The 19,280-nt window shown below is 37.0% G+C and overlaps 1 protein-coding gene across 9 annotated transcripts in view; it reads left to right on the forward strand.

Annotated features, from left to right (window-relative positions):
• Nucleotides 1–17,684, forward strand: part of LOC100032985 (pancreatic alpha-amylase) — a 65,217-nt gene extending 47,533 nt beyond the window's left edge. For 5 of the 9 annotated variants that reach the window (XM_056819146.1, XM_056819148.1, XM_056819147.1 and 2 more), the window contains 10 exons: nt 3,871–4,085; nt 5,833–5,979; nt 8,577–8,774; nt 10,331–10,561; nt 10,949–11,082; nt 11,817–11,939; nt 12,039–12,138; nt 14,944–15,062; nt 15,265–15,390; nt 17,252–17,684. In XM_056819146.1, the coding sequence (XP_056675124.1) occupies nt 3,918–4,085; nt 5,833–5,979; nt 8,577–8,774; nt 10,331–10,561; nt 10,949–11,082; nt 11,817–11,939; nt 12,039–12,138; nt 14,944–15,062; nt 15,265–15,390; nt 17,252–17,441 (1,536 nt within the window). In that variant the 5' untranslated portion in view covers nt 3,871–3,917 and the 3' untranslated portion in view covers nt 17,442–17,684. Of the gene's footprint in view, nt 1–22; nt 157–3,870; nt 4,086–5,832; nt 5,980–8,576; nt 8,775–10,330; nt 10,562–10,948; nt 11,083–11,816; nt 11,940–12,038; nt 12,139–14,943; nt 15,063–15,264; nt 15,391–17,251 lie in introns of those variants that run through there. The other 4 variants (XR_008916752.1, XR_008916751.1, XR_008916754.1 and 1 more) reach the window with 2 other exon arrangements.
• Nucleotides 17,685–19,280: the final 1,596 nt, after the last annotated feature.

Genomic DNA, 19,280 nt, shown 5'->3' on the forward strand with positions numbered 1-19,280 from the left:
TTCTTTAAAAATATTTTGATAGGGGGCAGCTGGGTGGCTCAGAGGATTGAGAGCCAGGCCTAGAGACAGGAGATCCTAGGTTCAAATCTGGCCTCAGATACTTCCCAGTTGTGTGACCTTGGGCAAGTCACTTGACCCCCATTGCCTAGCCCTTACCATACTTCTGCCTTGGAACTAATACACAGTATTGACTCCAAGACAGAAGGTAAGGGTTTAAAAATATATATTTTGATAACTGTATTTCAATTTCATTAATTTTCTTATTAACCTATGTATTTTATGCATGTAAAAATGTTATTTTTGGGAAAAGATCTGTTGATTTACCAGATTACCAAAGGTACCTGTGACTCAAAAAATATGCATAGGTTAGTTCATTTGAACCTCACAACTTATGAAAGTTATTATTATTGTTATTATCCTTATTTTACATATGAGGAAATCAAGGGACAAGAGACTTACATAGAATCACACAGCTAGAGTTTGAAAAAGGATTTAAATTTGGGTCTTTTTGTTTCCAAGCTCAATTCTCTATTGATTGATTTGTCTAGTTAGATTTCTCTCTGAGACATTTTTCCATTTCAGTAACTTAATGCCTTTCAAATAACTATAATAAAGCCCTGGATGACCAGACTTTTGCTAGAGCTCTAATGGGCAAATATTAGACTATTCAGATTAGAATATTGTTTTCTTTTCTCCATCTCCTCCCTACCCCTTCCTCCTCGCAAGTCTAGCCTCACAAAACACACATTGATGTTTGATTTTTAGAAAATATTATGGGAGTAGCTGGGTAGCTCAGTGGATTGAAAACCAGGCCCAGAGATGGGAGGTCCTGGTGTAAAAATTAAATTAGTCTCTAGTAATAAAATATATTTTGTGAGGTTTATCAAGGATTATTAGAATCAATAATACAAAATAATAACCATGTTTGTGCCCAGGGCTGATTAGCCCATTCAAAGCTTACTTACTGCATCATTGCAATGGACAAGCAGAGAGAGACAGTGGGAGGCGTACTAATTGTGATCTTGCCCAGGTGGAGACTCAGGTGAGATTATAGGGAATTCTGGGAAATACAAAGGACTTCTGGGGATTGAAGTCTGGGGTTCAAATCTCCATTTTTACACTGGGTTCAAATTTGGCCTCAGACACTTCCTAGCCATGTGATCCTGGGTAAGTCACTTGACCCCCATTGCCTAGCCCTTACCACTCTTCTGCCTTAGAACCAATACACAGTATTGATTCTAAGATGGAAAGTAAGGTTTTGAAAAAAGGGAAAATATATATGCAAGAAACTATTTCAATTATTGCAGTTTACAAGGAAAAGGGAGAAGGGATTTCAAAAGTGTAACCTGGAAATTTCAAGAAACTCTTGCTTAGTTTAGGATAACTGCTTCCTGGTAGGACATTTTATAGCCCCCAGATGATTAAGAACAGTAGGCATTCTGATCACAAACCTCTTTTTTTTTTCATCTTTGTTGCAGGATACTGTAAGATGTCACAGAGTTCTATAGGTTCCATGTATATGGACTTATGTATACATGTATATAGTCATACTTATTCATATGAGAATGGCCAGAACTATATCCATCACTCATCTGCCAGGTCCCAACAACTCTGGAAAAAGAATCCAAGAGAAAACCAGTTTCTATAGAGGTTACGTTTATTTCCCTACAGAGAGAGAATTCAGACACGTGCTGGAATCCAGGCAAAGCTGAGTTCACCTAAGAGAAAGAGGCTACAGGTTATATAATGTTCACTTGTGGGGAACTAGAGAGGGGGTGAACTCTAATTCATAAAACAGGAAATGCTTATCATTTATTTGGAATGTTATATACACAGCTCAGATTGCTTATCAGAACATCGGACATAGTCTAGATGAGATAAAAAGGAACAGCCTTGGAGCCATTTGTAAGATTTAGGGCCTTCTTTTGGGACAAACGTGGCCCTGACTCTCGTGCTGGATTTATGCCCAAGACTGGCATCTCTGTCTTATCTTTAAGTTTCCTCCTCAGAGTCAGTGGAGTGAAAGAAATTAAAAGAACCGGGCCAGATTCCTGAGCCAAAGATCTGACTTTCATTTTATAGTCATAAAATACAGTAGCCAGAGGTCTGCAGTCAGGCTGTTTTAGTGGTCTGAAACGTCCTGTGTCCAGATGGCAAATGTTTTATAAGCTTGGGCAATAACTCAGTAGAGGCTGTGAAAAGGGCCAAGTGTTCAGACCAGAGGTATGGAACACCTTGATGAAATGATCTCCTTTTTTAATAGATAGGATTTTCTTTTCTTTTCTCTTTTCTTTTCTTTCTTTTCTTTCCTTCCTTTTTCCTTCTTTCCTTTCCCTTCCCTTCCCTTCCCTTCCCTTCCCTTCTCCTTCCCTTCTCCTTCCCTTTCCTTTCCTTTCCTTTCCTTTCCTTTCCTTTCCTTTCCTTTCCTTTCCTTTCCTTTCCTTTCCTTTCCTTTCCTTTCCTTTCCTTTCCTTTCCTTTCCTTTCCTTTCCTTCCCTTCTCCTTTCCTTTCCTTCTCCTTTCCTTTCCTTCCCTTCCCTTCTCCTTTCCTTTCCTTTCCTTTCCTTTCCTTTCCTTTCCTTTCCTTTCCTTTCCTTTCCTTTCCTTTCCTTTCCTTTCCTTTCCTTTCCTTTCCTTTCCTTTCCTTTCCTTTCCTTTCCTTTCCTTTCCTTTCCTTTCCTTTCCTTTCCTTTCCTTTCCTTTCCTTCCCTTCCCTTCCCTTCCCTTCCCTTCCCTTCCCTTCCCTTCCCTTTCCTTTCCTTCCCTTCCCTTCCCTTCCCTTCCCTTCCCTTCCCTTCCCTTCCCTTCCCTTCCCTTCCCTTCCCTTCCCTTCCCTTCCCTTCCCTTCCCTTCCCTTCCCTTCCCTTCCCTTCCCTTCCTTCCCTTCCCTTCCCTTCCCTTCCCTTCCCTTCCCTTCCCTTCCCTTCCCTTCCCTTCCTTTTCCTTTCCTTTCCTGCATTATTTTTAGAACAATTGGATCAATTCACAGTTTCATCAAACAATGTATTAGTGTCCCTGTCTTTAGGCAGCTCTTTCATTATAGAGTATTTTCATCTTTTGTCATCTTAGCCAATTTGTTGGATGTAATGTGAAACCTTAGAATCATTTTGATTCATGTTTTTCTTAGTTATTTGGAAAAATCTTTCATGGAATGTTAATCTTTTGTAATTTGTCTTTTGAGAACAGTTTGTTTATAACTATCTGACCTCTTCTTCACTTATTTGACTAAACTTTTTAGATTGTTTTTCATGACATCCTACAATGAACAATAATATACTTGCCATTAAAGACTGAACTTTAGCCAGATGGCTTCTAAGGTTTGTTCTAAGTAAAAGTACTTAGATACAGAATTACTTAGATACACAACTGTGTTACGAATTGAAATAAGAAAGAGCATAATCTTTTCAGTCAATTCATGGGTGTTCTACTCTGGAAAGATTTCAGAGATTTAGTGAAGAACATTAAATAAGAATGAACTAATTTTTTGTAAAGAAAAAATTTAGGATCTTATAGTTTATTTTTCAAAAGGATCATGACTTTAGAATTTTACTAATAAATATGTAATATTCTCAATTTGCACTAACTTCTTTTCTTCTATCAGAAAAAGGGCTGATCCTAATTAAATAACAGCTACATCAAGACTGTCTACACAAATAAAACATTCCATATGTTCAAAATGTCTAATCTCTGAATAAGAAAAATATTAAGTCCTTAAAGGTCACCTGGTGTTATGATCCTGGGAAATTTTACAGACTATTTTCACCTGTTTAATTTTGCATTACTTGTAATCTTTTTCAGAATACAAATAAGTTTGTGTGCCAGTTATCCATTCAAATAAATATTTACCAAGAGTTTGTTTGTTTTTTATAGGAGTATAAATAAGTTGCTGAAAAGACTGCTAAAGACTTCAGAGCAAAATGTGGCTCTTGCTGTTGCTTTCAGTCCTTGGGACATGCTGGGCACAGTACAATCCTAATACCCAACCGGGTCGAACATCTATAGTGCACTTATTTGAATGGCGTTGGGATGACATTGCTCTAGAATGTGAGCGTTACCTAGCTCCCAATGGCTTTGGGGGTGTTCAGGTATGTGCACTTTAAAATTTATTTGATATTTATGTAGGCATAATAAATACTTTTAATTTATTCCTGTAAATACAAAAAAAAAAGAATATAAAATGAAGGGGTTGGATTGGATGATCCTCAGAAATCCCTCAAGTTTTAAGAACTAGGCAGTACTTTATACAGAGTCTGGGACCTGGAGTTAAAAAGACTCGAGTTCAAATCCAGCCTCAGACACTAGATGTATGATATTGGTCAAATTATTTAACATCTTTCCCCCTCAGTTTCTTCATCTATAAAATGGGGACAATAATCAAATCTCTTAATGTTGCTTATCTTTCAGTGTTGTGAGATTAAAATGAGTTAATGTTTGTGAAATGTTTTGCGAACTTTTAAGTGCCTACATAGAGAATAGCTATTATTATTAATTCCTTTGTAGTATAGCAGCAAAAGCACTCGACCTGGAGTTAAAAGGTCTGAATTCAAATGTGCTTCTGCCATTTTCTACCTTTGTAATGGTGGCCAAAGTCACCTTAAAGCTTGGGGCCTTAGGTGTCTCATCTGTAAGTGAAATAGAGTAAAACAAAGTCCCTGATCAGTTGGTAAAGGTAGGAATCAATAAAGTAGACTTTCCCTTATAGAAAGCAGGCTTAAGGAATGTGCTTTCCCTGGCTGTAACAACAGATGGTCAGGGGCACTAGGGGATGCCCCCTCAAGGACAGGATAAGCCAGGTGCAGGATAGGATATATAAGGAAGGTCCATCCTCCCCATTTATGGTACATCGGGCCTGTGTCCGATAAGACTTAATTGTCCTGGTCAGTCTGCCCCAGGCATTAAGGTCACATTTCACTTATTTTAAACTTAAAGCCATATATCCTTCATCAGCTTGGTATGAGCTCATTTTACCTTTTCACCTTTCTCACATATGTAAACCTACAAAAACTGTCTGTAACTTTGCCTCAGGGAGGCTTTCACTAGGAAGGCTGCCCTGGACTGTTAAGTACATATTATTAATCAACTGATTAATAAACAAATATTGATTCCATTAATTGGCTGCCCTGACCAGTTACGCACATATCATTAATCAATAGATTAATAAACAAATATTGGTTCTATTAATTGGCTGCCCTGACCAGTTACATATGTATTATTAATCAATAGATTAATAAACAAATATTGATTCCATTGATTGGCTGCCCTGACCAGTTACGTATGTATTATTAATCAATAGATTAATAAACAAATATTGGTTCTATTAATTGGCTGCCCTGACCAGTTACATATGTATTATTAATCAATAGATTAATAAACAAATATTGATTCCATTAATTGGCTGCCCTGACCAGTTACGCACGTATTATTAATCAATAGATTAATAAACAAATATTGGTTCCATTAATTGGCTGCCCTGACCAGTTACATATGTATTATTAATCAATAGATTAATAAACAAATATTGGTTCCATTAATCAAACTTCTGGGTGTCCGGACTTGCTTTATGATGTGCACTACTGCATAAGTGGTTGGATAGGGTGGCCTCTTTGGTCCTTCTAGCTGTAAATTCATGATTCTACAAGTTAATGTCTGTGAAAGAACCTTGAAAACATACTCCCGTGCAAATCAGAGTTTCTATTAAAGGAACTCATCAACCCCTTGTTTAAATTCTTGATACTATATCGCAACTCATTGTCAGTGGATTTTGAAGCATTTCTACATTTAATAAAAATATGATTTATGTGTTATTAACCCTTGAACCTTCCCAAAATGCAGATCTCACCTCCAAATGAGAATGTAGTGATCCATAACCCTTCTAGACCCTGGTGGGAAAGATACCAGCCAATTAGCTACAAGCTATGCACACGGTCCGGAAATGAAGAGGAATTCAGAAACATGGTGAAAAGATGCAACGATGTTGGAGTAAGTGGATGACAATTACTTTCTCAGGGATTCTTATTATGGGGTCCACAAATCCCCAAGAGGTCTGTGGATAAATTTCATGGGTACATGAATTTGGATATGATAAAATTATATCTTTATTTGTATGAAGGGGTCAATGATACAACAAAGATTAAGAACCCCTGTTCTTTGGTGCAGGAGACTCCATGTCACTTTCCCTGCTTCATGCATGCTGCTTCCATGTAAACTGTGATTACCGTGATGGTCCTTTGGTTGATGTCACTGTGATCTCATGCAATTGGAGATTTCCTCCAAGAGCACAGATCTGAACTGCGTATATGCCTTCCTTTAAAACTCTTATTGCTGTCCTGGTAGTCTTTTACAAGGGATTCCATCCACTGAAAACACACACACACACACACACACACACACACACACACACACGCACACATGCACGCACGCACGCATGCACATGTGAACTCTCCAGTTCAAAATTAATTACTATTGAGAAGTCATCTTTTCTAAATCATCACTTGTACTTCATTTATGTACCAGAGAGAATGTAAACCAAAGAAACCTGATGGTGGCAGAGTTGACTTGTGCTTTTCTGAGGAGAAAACAGTTAAACTAAAAGAAAATGCTGATTTCAAGGATTTCCCTCACTCCTTGCATTTAAAACTACATGTTGCCCTTCAGTTCTTGAGGTTTAAATTCATTCCTTTTACAATGTATGATGGATTAGTCACCAATTGTGTTTCCTGCACCATTGAGGTGGCAAAGGGGTTATGTCATAAGTGTTTCCACTTTGAAACCTTTTACTTTCTTAACCAACTTGTTGACAATCAGATGATGGGATGATAATAATGTTTTCAAGACGCTACTTTGAATGGGTCTCTCAAATGGGCAGCAAACACACTTAAGTCATTTCTACAGCACACTTAATTGATTTAGTCAGTTTAGCTAAACTGATTTGGTGAAGTAACTGATTTATTTCAATTGGCCAATGAGTCCAGTCAAAACAGATGGTTCAGTTGTGTGTTGGTATAAACATATTCTCATGAAAGACAAACAAAATGTTGAACGTGTTCTTCTGGGGAATAACTCTGAGAAAAGGTAATTACTGGGAAAAAAAAAAAGAAAATTTTATCTCCTTGAAGTTAGGATTATTTAGTGTCGTCTTTGCATCTCTAATGCCCTGCCTTGAAGTCTGCCCTTTGGGGGTATTTGTTACCTTTTAAGAGGAAAGTAGAATATATTAAATTAATTTCATTGCATGATTTAATGTTCAAGGTTCTAGCTTCTAAAAGCAATCAGTAGTCCTCTGGAGCATTTATTAGTACTTGCCATCACCTGGACAGCTGACAACTCAGAGAACTGAACCTAGATTAAGAAAGACCTGAATTTAAATCAGTTCTCAGATAATTACTAGCTCTGTGACCCTGGACAAGTCAATTGACTTGTCTGGTTCACTTTCCTCATCAATGAAATGGGAATAATAAAAGCCACCTACCACCCAGAGTTGTTGTGAGGATAAAATGAAATAATAATTGTAAAGCACTTAGCACAATGCCTGAAACATGAATGCTTTATGATTTCTACTATTTTAAAATTATAATCTATAGTTTTATGTAGTTGTCTATCTTCCATTTACTATATTCTTCTGGTGTTTAAATGTGGATCTTTTATGTGAGATAATGTGGTACGTTGGGAAGAACCCTAGATTTACAATCAGAAGATTTGTGTTGGAGCCCTGACTCTGCTATCTTCTAACCAAATGACCTTGGGCAAATCACTTATGCTTCTAGGTGCCATTTTTTTTTCTTTCTATAAAATAAGGAGAATACTGTGTACCCTGCCTGCTTCATAGGGTGTTTGTAAGGATCAAATGAGATAATACACATCAATGCTCTTTGTAAACTGTAAGGTCTTAAATAAATGTAATTTGTTGTTATTGTGAGTAAGACTGTGGAGAGGTGGTGACTTTTTATATCATAGTAATTTCTCACGATATTCTTTTCCCTTTCTGTGAATCCTCCCTTCCCATATTGTAATTAAATTAAATTAAAAATAACCAAGCAAAACCATTCCAAACAATGGCCCTGTGTGATTGCACCTGCAACATACTATACCTGTAGTACAATATTTAAAGGGATACTGAAGAAGTACAGCTTTCCTTTCCACAGTTGTACCCCAGCCAGGCCAAGATTGGTCTCATTACAATTAATCAATATCAACTTTGCTTTGGTGTTCTTTTTGTTTTTATCTTTCTAGGCACTGTGTCTATCATCCTCTTATTTCTATTTACTTCATTCTTGAACAGTTCTCATCCCATTTATCTGCAATTAGTGACCATTGATTCTCAAGCCCAGCCTGATTAATTTAAGGTCCAGAGGACAAAGGCAAAGACACATTTTCATGACTTAATTACATAACACCAGTAAGATAGATTTATAAGCTCATTGAAAAAGAAATTGCCGAGCTGCATTAACATTCACTGTCATTTCATAATGAGGGCGAGAAGTAGCATGGCGAAGCAGAAAGAATACAGAAGATGAGATTCCAAGTCCTTTCCGTGATGCTCCACCTGCCAAATTCAAACACATGCCTTGCTTTTGCAGGTACACATTTACGTGGATGCTGTAGTGAATCACATGTGTGGGAATGGCGTGACTGCTGGAAGAGATAGCACCTGTGGAAGTTACTTCAATCCTGGAAAGAGAGAATTTCCTTCTGTTCCATTCTCAGGCTGGGATTTTAATGATGGTAAATGTAAGACCGGCAGTGGGGAAATTGAAAACTATGGTGATATGTATCAGGTAAATTTTTTGTGATAATTAACTAGCGACATATTATTTATCTGAACCCAGTTTTTCTCCCCAGCCTGGCTTCCCTAGCTGACTCTATTAATTCCATTTTTTAACCTCTTCTCTCTAGACATATACAAATATCAGTGTCCCCCTCTCCTGGATTATTCTAACAATCTCCTATTGATCTCTCATCTCCAGTCTCTCCACTCTTTAATCCATATTCCATAGAGTTGCCAAACTGAATCTAATTCTAAATTCTAAATCATGTCTGACCAAGTCACTCACTTGCTTAAGAAGCCTCCATGGCTTCCTAAAGCCTCTTAGATCAATTGCAAATCTTTCTTTGGCCATTTAAAGTACTTTCCAAATTGGCTCCAACCTTTCATTCCAAACTGATCACGTAGTCATTGTCCTCACCCACTCCATGTTCCTGCTATACTGACCTGCTTGCTGTACAAGAAGGTGCATGACTTTCTCTCTCCAGACTGCCTTTGTCTGGAATGCTTTCCTTCCTAATTCTGCTTGTTGAAATTCTAGCTTCCCTTCCAGATTCAGCTCAGGTGCTTTCTCTTGCACAAATCCTTACCTGGTCCCTCCAGTTTTTAGTGCTTTCTTTCATACCTACTCCTTACCCCCAGTTACTTTGCTTATGATCTCTTTGGGGTACAAACCCAGCAGTGCTATGGCTGGATCAAAGGGCAGACAGTCTTTTATAGCCCTTTGGGCAGAGTTCCAAATTGCCCTCCAGAATGGTTGGATCAGTTCACAACTCCACCAGCAATGAATTAATGTCCCTACTTTGCCACATTCCCTCCAGCATTCATTACTTTACTTTGCTGTCATGTTAGCCAGTCTGCTAGGTGTGAGGTGATACCTTTTGATTTGCATTTTTGTAAACTCCCAGCTACTTTGCATGTACTTCTTTATAGGCACACATCTTATCACCTGGGTAGAATGTATAAGTTTCTTGAGGATTGTTTGGTCTTTGTATTTTCTACTGGTAGCATAATCACTCACACATAGAAGATAACTTAAGAAATACTGAATTCAACTTTATCAGTATAAAGAACTCTCCAAAAAACTTGCAGCCCCTTGTGATGTAGAAGAGTGCACTAAAGTTCCATGACTCACTTAGGATTAGGATTTGAGTTTAGCTCTTCCTGATCCAAATCCAGAATTCTAACCACAATACCAAGCTGCCTCTACACATATCTGAAATCATAGAATCATAAAATCTAGATCTAGAAGGGATCATTTTAACCATGTAATCTAATCTTCCCATTTTATAAGTGAGGAAACTAAGGCCCAGGGAGGTTAAAAAACTTGTCCAAGATCATACCAGTGGTAGGTATCAGAGGCAGGATTTGAACCCCAGGCTTCTGACTGCAGATTCAGGGTTCTTTTTATTATATTACACTAAAGGAAAATGAATTTTAAGATTACTCTAGCCAAAATGCTTAAGTACAGTGAGCCTCAGTTTCTCCATATTCACCCCAGATGTTTAGTATTTTGAGGTAGAAGATAATGCTGCATATATATCACATAAAACATTATTATTTTTATAGGTTAGAGACTGCCGTTTGGTTGGTCTTCTTGATCTCGCCCTGGAGAAGGATTATGTGCGTTCCAAGGTTGCTGAGTATATGAACCACCTGATTGACATTGGTGTGGCAGGGTTCAGAATTGATGCTTCCAAACACATGTGGCCTGGAGACATGAAGGCATTTCTGGATCAGCTACATGATTTAAACAGAACCTGGTTCCCTGAAGGGGCCAAAGCATTCATTTATCAGGAGGTACTAAGATAAAATGTGTGTAAAGACTGGAGACAAAGATTGGATGACAGTGTAGGCATCAGTGATTTTATTCATTGTAAAAAAATGATAATTTTGATTAAATATGTGTTTTCTGTAGGAAGCCCAATTATAAGCTAATCCTGGTTATATAAGCCTGGATTGGGTCAGCATTTTCACAGGATAAGAAAAAATAATTGCCTAGATAATTTGATTTTTTAAAATAGCATCCTTCTAGAAGGTATAAATTGTCATCCTTTGAAATAAGCAAATTCATTTGAATATTTAATAGCATATAGAAGTGGAGTTATTGGCTTCACAATGATAATATGATGTCTAATATATTTTAAGAATTTCTAAGCAAAATTTTATTCTTCTGATTTCTACTAGGTCATTGATCTAGGCGGTGAGGCAATTAAAAGCAGTGACTACTTTGGAAATGGTCGGGTTACAGAATTCAAATATGGCGCAAAACTGGGCACAGTTCTTCGCAGATGGGATGGAGAAAAGATGGCTTATTTAAAGTAAATGAAAAGGGCTTCCAGCTTTGCCTTTTCAATGAAACCTTTCCTTGAGTGTGCAGCAACTTTTTGGCATCTATTTTTATATTCCAAGTATTAATTGGGATAGTTCTGCATCGATGTCAGTAATCATCCTTATTACATATAGAGGCCAATTCGAAAGTGTGCACTTTCAGAACCCTAAGACAAAGTCACTAGTTTTTAATCCAATCTCATGATAAAATGGAAGTATATTTGGCTAATGCTTATTTTTATAGTGTACTAAAACATTTGAACGTTTAAAATCGCTGCAGAGTAAAAATAACATGTTGCAGTCTCATTATAACACACCTTGCTTTAATTCAGTTATGTGATAGTCTTTTTTCCTACGTGGTCTCACATAGAGTATATAAATACTACTTAAGTATGTGACAGATAGAGGACCCAATAGAGTTTCAACTTAATTACAGAATATGAGGACTGAAAGAGACCATAAGGGGCCAAACTCATTTTACTGATACAGAAATTAAGTCCCAGAATGGTGAGGTGACTCCTTCAAGGTTAATCTCTTTGCAAATGGTTAATGCAGAATTTGATCCCATTTCTTCTGACTCTTAGTTCACTTCTCTTTCTAGTATACTATGGGGATTCTAGATAAAGGTTCTTTTTATTTATGTTAAGGACTACCCAAAGGGAGAAAAAGACCAGGAATAGCCTGCCTCTAAGCCATAAGAACAACATTTTATTTCTTTGTACAGGAACTGGGGAGAAGGTTGGGGCTTCATGCCTTCCAACAGGGCGCTTGTCTTTGTGGATAATCATGACAACCAGAGGGGCCATGGAGCTGGAGGAGCAGCCATTCTCACTTTCTGGGATTCCAGGTAGGTAATAGAGTCCTTCACCTTTTTTTTAATTGTATCTTCCTAATCATCTCTGGAATTTCCTTCTTTTCTCTAATGATCATATTTTATATCTTCCAGACTATACAAAATGGGAGTTGGATTTATGCTTGCTCATCCTTATGGATTTACACGAGTGATGTCAAGCTTCAGGTGGCCAAGATACTTTGAGAATGGAAAGGTATTTTTAATGTCAACATTTGAAAAGTACCTACTATTTCTAGAGTGCTATGGGGTGGTGTTAGAGAGAGCCGTAATCAATCAGCAATCCATTGATCTCCAAGCAATTATTGTTTGCTCTATGCCTACTCTGCTAGGCTTCAAGACTACAAAGCAAAATAAAAAACAATCAAATGAAAAACTAAGCTAGGCGCAGTCCTTTCCTTGATCAAGCTCATAATCAACTGGGAATATATAGTAAGATATAACACACAGATAACTATAAAATGGAATTATGTTCAACAAAAGAGAGAAAGCTAAGTCAAGTTCTTTGTGAAGTCTGAGGCAAAGGAAAGATTGTAAATGACTAAAAGAACCAGGGAAGGTATATGGTGGAGATAACATGTGAGCTGGGCTTCAAAGTCAAGTAGAGGCAGGACTGGATCTAGGCATAATGATTACTATTCAATTCTTTCCCTAAAGCAGAGAGTAAGTAGTTGAGAGTAGTAGGAGATAAGATTGGGAAGATATGGTGGTCTTGGATTGTAAAGGTTTGGAATGCCACGCTAAAAGTTTAAGTTTTGTTCAATGGGCGATAAGGAATTATTGAGGAGTTCTGAGCAGAAGAGTGACAGAATTTGTTCATGGAATCATAGATTTAGAGGCAGAAGAGACTTAATAGCTTATCTGATTTTCAGATGAGGAAATTGTGGCCCACAATAATTTGTCCAGGTTCACATGAGTGGGAAGATTCATCTGTTAATGGTATAAAACTGAATTTTGAGAACCATGAGAATAGAGTCCAGAAGTCGTCTGTTTAGGAAATAACACTGTATGTAGTCTATGAGGAGTACTAAGTGCATATGCCATGTTAGTAGCAGTAAAAATAACAAGGGCAAGGCAACTACTTTTAAGTTTTCTAAAATAATTTGGCTCCTGAGAAAAAGATAAATGCATCATTGTTGTATATGATCCAATTAAGTTATGCAATTTTTTTAATTCAATAGGCATTGTTCAAATGCTTACCAAGCCTATAGTTCTGTACTAGACATGGTGGATGATACTCAAGAAGGAAAAGTGATAGTCTCCGCTCTCAGGAAACTCAAGATGTGTCAGGGAAAGAAACATTTATGAAACAACTAGTGTGAAGGTCCGGGATTCCACCCACCACCAAGGAAGACCCGTGGACAATGCAATCAGGCAAAGAAAGGGCCTTTTATTGAACTAGTGCGCACCAATGGGAATTCAGCCAAAAGAGTTCCCCCTTCTCTCCTGAAGACTCAGTCTTAAATACTCTTCAGCATGTAGAGCCCCCCTCCCTTCCTCCTTCTAGTCCATTATCTGTTGCATACCCTTGTTGGAACATTGCCGGTATGTTTGGCTCCCCTCAGCCCTTATCTGCTACGTACTGTTCTTGGTACCTTGACATTTTCATGTCACAGGGTCTTTTCGGCCCTTTCTTATCTGGTGCCCAGTGCAGCTGGGATCTTGGCATATTTGTGGCTTTGAATTTCCAAGGCTAGGCAGCTCCCTGTTCAGGCCTTCCTGAACTTCCAAGGCTGGACAATTTCCTGCTTTGGCCTCCCTCACTAGGAAATCCAAAAAGCCAGTTAGATGTAACCAGGGATAGAGTGATGGACCTAGAGTCAAGAAGGTCTGAGTTCAGTTCTGGCCTTATTTTCTTTCTAATCCTAGACAAGTTGCTTGGCCTTTATTTGCCTCAGTTTCTTTTTGTAATATGGAGATAATAATGACTCCTTTCTCCTTCTCAGAGTTATTATGAGGATAATGAGATAATATAAAAAAAGCATAGAGTAAGTGGTTGAGAGTAGTAGGAGATAAAATTGGAAAGGTAGTGGTATTGGATTGTAATGGTTTGGAAATGTGGAAACAATGTAATGTGGAAACAATAAATTGTGTACCTGTGATGGCTTACCTTGGGGTGAGAGGACAAGAGTTCACACCCTGCTTTTTATCCATGTTGACTGTCATACCTTGAAAAATCCACCTATCCTCTCATTGCCCCAGGCAACTTTCAGATCGGATAAGGAATAAATGGATTGCCCTCTTCATTGAGAGAGATAGAGTAGCATAATTTAGGCAGTTGGGCAATGAGTTTTGAATCCCAGCTCAGTCACCTGATGTCAGCTTTCCATCCACAATGTGCTGCCTCGGTGATTAGTGATGCTCACAAAGGATCTTCATGACATCCTTGGGAAAGGTGACTGCAGACAGCAAGAGAAGTGGAAGACATGAGCAATAGTGATTCTTGAAATGCTGAAGATAATGATAATAAAAAATAGCATTTCTATAGCATTTTAAGGTTGGCAAGGTGTTTTACATATGCTGTCTCATCTGATCCTAACTAAGACTCTGAGGTAGTTGCCATTATTACCCGCTACCTAAAGATGAAGAAACTGAAGCATGGAACAGTTAAATTATTTGCCCAGGACCACACAGCTAGTACATGTCTGATGCTGGATTTAAAGAAGTTAGATCTGGGGGCAATTAGGATTGAAATTGAGAGCCAGGTATGGAGATAGGAGATCCTGGGTTCAAATCTGGATTTAGGTGACTTAATTGCATGACCCTGGACAAGTCACTTAACCCCCATTGCCTAGCCCTTACCACTCTTCTGCCTTGGAAGCAATATGCAGTATTGATTCTAAGACAGAAGGTAAGGATAAAAAAAAAAAAGAAGTTGGATCATAGGGAGAAATCAGTGGAATAATCCAGTAGACTTGTTTAACCACTGGTTATGAGAGGAGGAAGAATCAAATAAAAGAAATTACTGATAATGTTCATGTCTATGTTTTGTCAAATTAAGGATATTAATGATTGGGTTGGACCACCCAATGATAATGGAATAATTAAACGAGTCACTATCAATCCAGATACCACCTGTGGCAATGACTGGGTTTGTGAACATCGTTGGCGTCAAATAAGGTAGGAAGATTTGGTGGCATCTGCGTGATGGCATTCTCTTTAGTGATATACCAGTGTCTCAAAATTTAATATTTTAATTAATTTATCTAATTAATTAAAACTTCTCTAAGACTTTTGCAACTGTGTGTATACACAAAGAGGGGAGGGAGGAGGATTTTCAAGTCAAATATATTTACCAATATTTTATATATTTTGTTTACAGGAATATGGTTATTTTCCGTAATGTAGTTGATGGCCAACCTTTTACAAATTGGTGGGATAATGGAAGTAACCAGGTGGCTTTTGGCAGGGGTAATAGAGGATTCATCGTATTTAACAATGATGACTAGTAAGTACCTGCAGTTTTTAAATAGGTTCATGTAAATATATCCTTGACTGATTGTTTTTTCTGATCCCTGATACATTTATTTATATATATTGTAAAGGACCCCAAAAGAGGCTTAGAATAGCTGTTGCCAAGTAAAAAGAGAGCAATGAGAAGGAAGGAAGACTGAAAGGGAAAGAAAATAATTCTCTAACGTCAAGACTTCAAGAAGTACATTCTTGAGTCGTTTCTAATGGGGAAAGCTTTGGTGTATCTTGTGGCCCAGATGGTTAAGTCTTGACATTTTAAAACTTAAAAAAAAATCCTGCTTTAATGAAACTGCCATACCTGGAATCAAGTCTTCTACCTCCAACACTCTGTCTTCCAGGTTCAGGATTTGAAGAAGAAATCAGAACAAGAATTGTATTTTATTAAAAAAAAAACAATTCTTAACCTTAATACTATGCTTTGGTTCCAGTGGAGAAGAGCAGTAAGGATTAGGCAACGGGGAGTAAATGACTTGCCCACAGCCATGCATCTAGGAATTGTCTTAGAGCAGATTTGATCCCAGAACCTGCTGTCTCTAAGCCTGACTCTCAGTCCACTGAACCACCCTGCTGTCCCCCTTCAAACCATTTTGAAAGCTCCAAAGATTAACCCTACTTCAATTTACCCCTTGTTTTTAGCTCACTAGAGCTAAATTATACACTCATTAAGTGTCCTGCCTCGTTAAACATTGTAGCTGTTTGTTTTCTAATTCATATCTTCCATGCACAGAGACAGCAAAGTATACACTGGATGACTTTGCAGTTCAGTTGTTGAAGCACAAGATGATTTTGTTTTATTGAAACAGTTTTTTCTTCCTCAAGGAAAAGGTTAGAAATGACCAGATTTAAATTATTGAGAGCTACCGATCTTTCCCAATGGAAGCACTAATGCATGAATTGGAAATGTTTCCATTTATTGAAGGATCATGATGAAAACCTTGCGTAGATATAAATTTTCTAAAGTCTCCACTGTTGTCCTTTAATTCTCAATCTTCTAACATTTACCACTGACCAGGAAGTTCCATCCTAATCATAAGGCTTATTTTTCCCCTTTAAAGATTGATCAGATTTATTAAGCCATTTTTCAGTCTGTAGCCTCTCTACTTACAAATTTTTAATTATGGCACAAACATACTCTTTTAAAAATTATTAATTTATTTTTACATGTCAATACAATAATAAAAAAAACCCTAACTTATTTCTTAGAATCTATACAATGTGTACATTATAAGGCAGAATTGTAGTAAGGGCTAGGCAATGAGGCTTAAGTGACTTGCTCAGGGTCACACAGCTAGGAAATATCTGAATCCAAATTTGAACTCAGAACTTCCTATATCTAGGCCTGGCTCTCTATCCACTGAGCCCTTGACACAGTTTTTAACAATTGTTTTCTGACATTTTGTGATCCATGTTCTCTCTCTTTTTCCCTCCTTCTACTTTCCCCTCTCCAAGACAGCAAGTAATATGATATAGGTTATACATGTTCTGTTGTGCACAAAATTCCACATCCATCACACAGACAGACTTGTAATCTAAGCAGTTGGGCTGCCTTGTTTCTATGTTTTTCAAAACTCATTTCATATATTTTTTTAACCCTCACCTTCCGTCTTAGAATCAATACTGTGTATTGGCTCCAAGGCAGAAGAGTGGTAAGGGTTAGGCAATGGGGGTCAAGTGACTTGCCCAGGGTCACACAGCTGGGAAGTGTCTGAGGTCAGATTTGAACCTAGGACCTCCCATCTCTAGGCCTGGCTCTCAATCCAGTGAGCTACCCAGCTGCCTGCCCCCTACAGTTCATATTTTTGCTTTATACTAATGGTTTCCCTTTTGTTTTACAGTGAATTGTCATTCACTCTGCAGACTGGTCTTCCTGCTGGAACCTACTGTGATGTGATTTCTGGAGATAAAATTGATAACAATTGTACAGGAATTAAAATAACAGTTTCTGACAGTGGTAATGCTCACTTCAAAATTAGTAACACTGCTGAAGATCCATTCATTGCCATCCATGTGAATGCTAAATTATAAAGCAAACTATATGCATAATAAGCAAAAACAAATGGCCTGATGATCCATTCCCTCTTCTTCAATATGCAATTGTACCAAAAATCAAGAAATTATTGGCTATATGATATAAAAAGCTACTGTCAAAAGAAACCCAATGTTTTAACATTTAAAGCATATTTTGGTGTAATAATTACTATGCAATGATTATAGCCTCTATTAAAATTACATGGAAAAATATAAAAATATTTATGGGTTAATTATGAATCCTGTGTTATTCTTCTGTTTTTATTTCTCACTAAGGAAAACATATGACCATGTTTGTTGTAGTTCATGAACTACTTTAATGGGGGAAAATACATCAGACTTGCTTCTACTTTCATCTGCAAAGGACAAGAATTAGAGAGAATGGCTCTACTTTTGATAAAATGGTACATAGGCTCATAATGGCATCTCAAATGGAATTACAAAGGTTTCTAGTCCAAATCCTTTTGAATATCATTTGAAATCCTTCCCAAGAGATATTTAAGCATCTGCATCCCTTTCAATGATATGTTAGAGCTCACTTTCAGATTTGTCATCTGTAAATTTAATAAATATGCCTTTTACGTCTTCACCTAAGTCATTAATAACAAAAGCTAGCATTTACATCATTCTTTAAAGCTTACAAAACATTTTTTCAGATTTTATCCTCACAATAACTCTGTTAAAGCATATTGTCGCCCTCATTAAAGATGAGGAAATGAATGCAAATGGAGATAAGTGACTTTCCCAGGGTCACAGAGCTAGTCATTATTGGAGGTGAGCTTTAAATTCTGTTTTTTTTTTCTTATTTTAATCCTAGAACTCCATCTATTATGTGACCTAGCTACCTGATTCTCATTATTGAATAGGACGTGGCAGAAAAGGTCATAAATATCATAAAACATCTCCTTCAAGTTTGACATAAACAATAAATCAATCTCCAAACATTTCTTAATGGTCTACTACATATCAGATATTAAAAATACTTTTGGGATCCAGTCACTTGACAACGTGTGCACCTACCTATACTGTTATGAAACCAACAGCTTCCAATCTTGTCCAGAAACTTACCGTAAATAACTTATTAGTTGATACTAGAAACAAAATTTTGAACATATTATAAATAATAAGAGCAAATGGTGAATATGGAAATAACAATCCAAGGACCACTGATTACAATTATATATAACCAGGAGTTTTAGAGGAATAAATAATGATAGTTTACATATATTCATAAAAATTAACACATTATATCATTTGAGTCTCACAATCCTGTGTGATAGACAGTAAATGCAGATATTATCTCCTCTATTTACAGATGAAGGAAGTAAAGTTTTTAGAGGAAATCTGATTGTAAGGAAAATGATTCACACAAAACTGTTAAATGATAGAGCAAAAAATCCTTTGATCATAGATTTAGAGCTGAAAGGCATTTTAGAAGTTATTTAGTTTGAAACCAGCTATATTTAATGATAAGGATAACTTTTCTCATTATATCTCCCTGCCTTTCAATGTATTCTTTCCAATCCCTTTCATTTCTGTGGGTCACCATTATAACACTTAGAAACAAACCTATTGGTAATTCCGGATTATATTTCCTAAATCATTATTTATAAAATTTCGATCTTGTTCTGCTAATACTTTTTCTCAGACTACAAGCCATAAAATGACTACTTATCTTATAAATTACATATCTACACATACATGTATATGTACTAAAATGCTAATAATTATGTATGCGATAAAACTGATTCAGAAAAATGAAATAATATTTGTCATTAAGATTTTATAGGGAACCACTAGAATTTATTAAATAGAAGCAAAGTTTGAAGTTCTCTT

The sequence above is a fragment of the Monodelphis domestica genome, chromosome 2, assembly GCF_027887165.1.
Source record: "Monodelphis domestica isolate mMonDom1 chromosome 2, mMonDom1.pri, whole genome shotgun sequence".
Lineage (NCBI taxonomy): Eukaryota > Metazoa > Chordata > Mammalia > Didelphimorphia > Didelphidae > Monodelphis > Monodelphis domestica.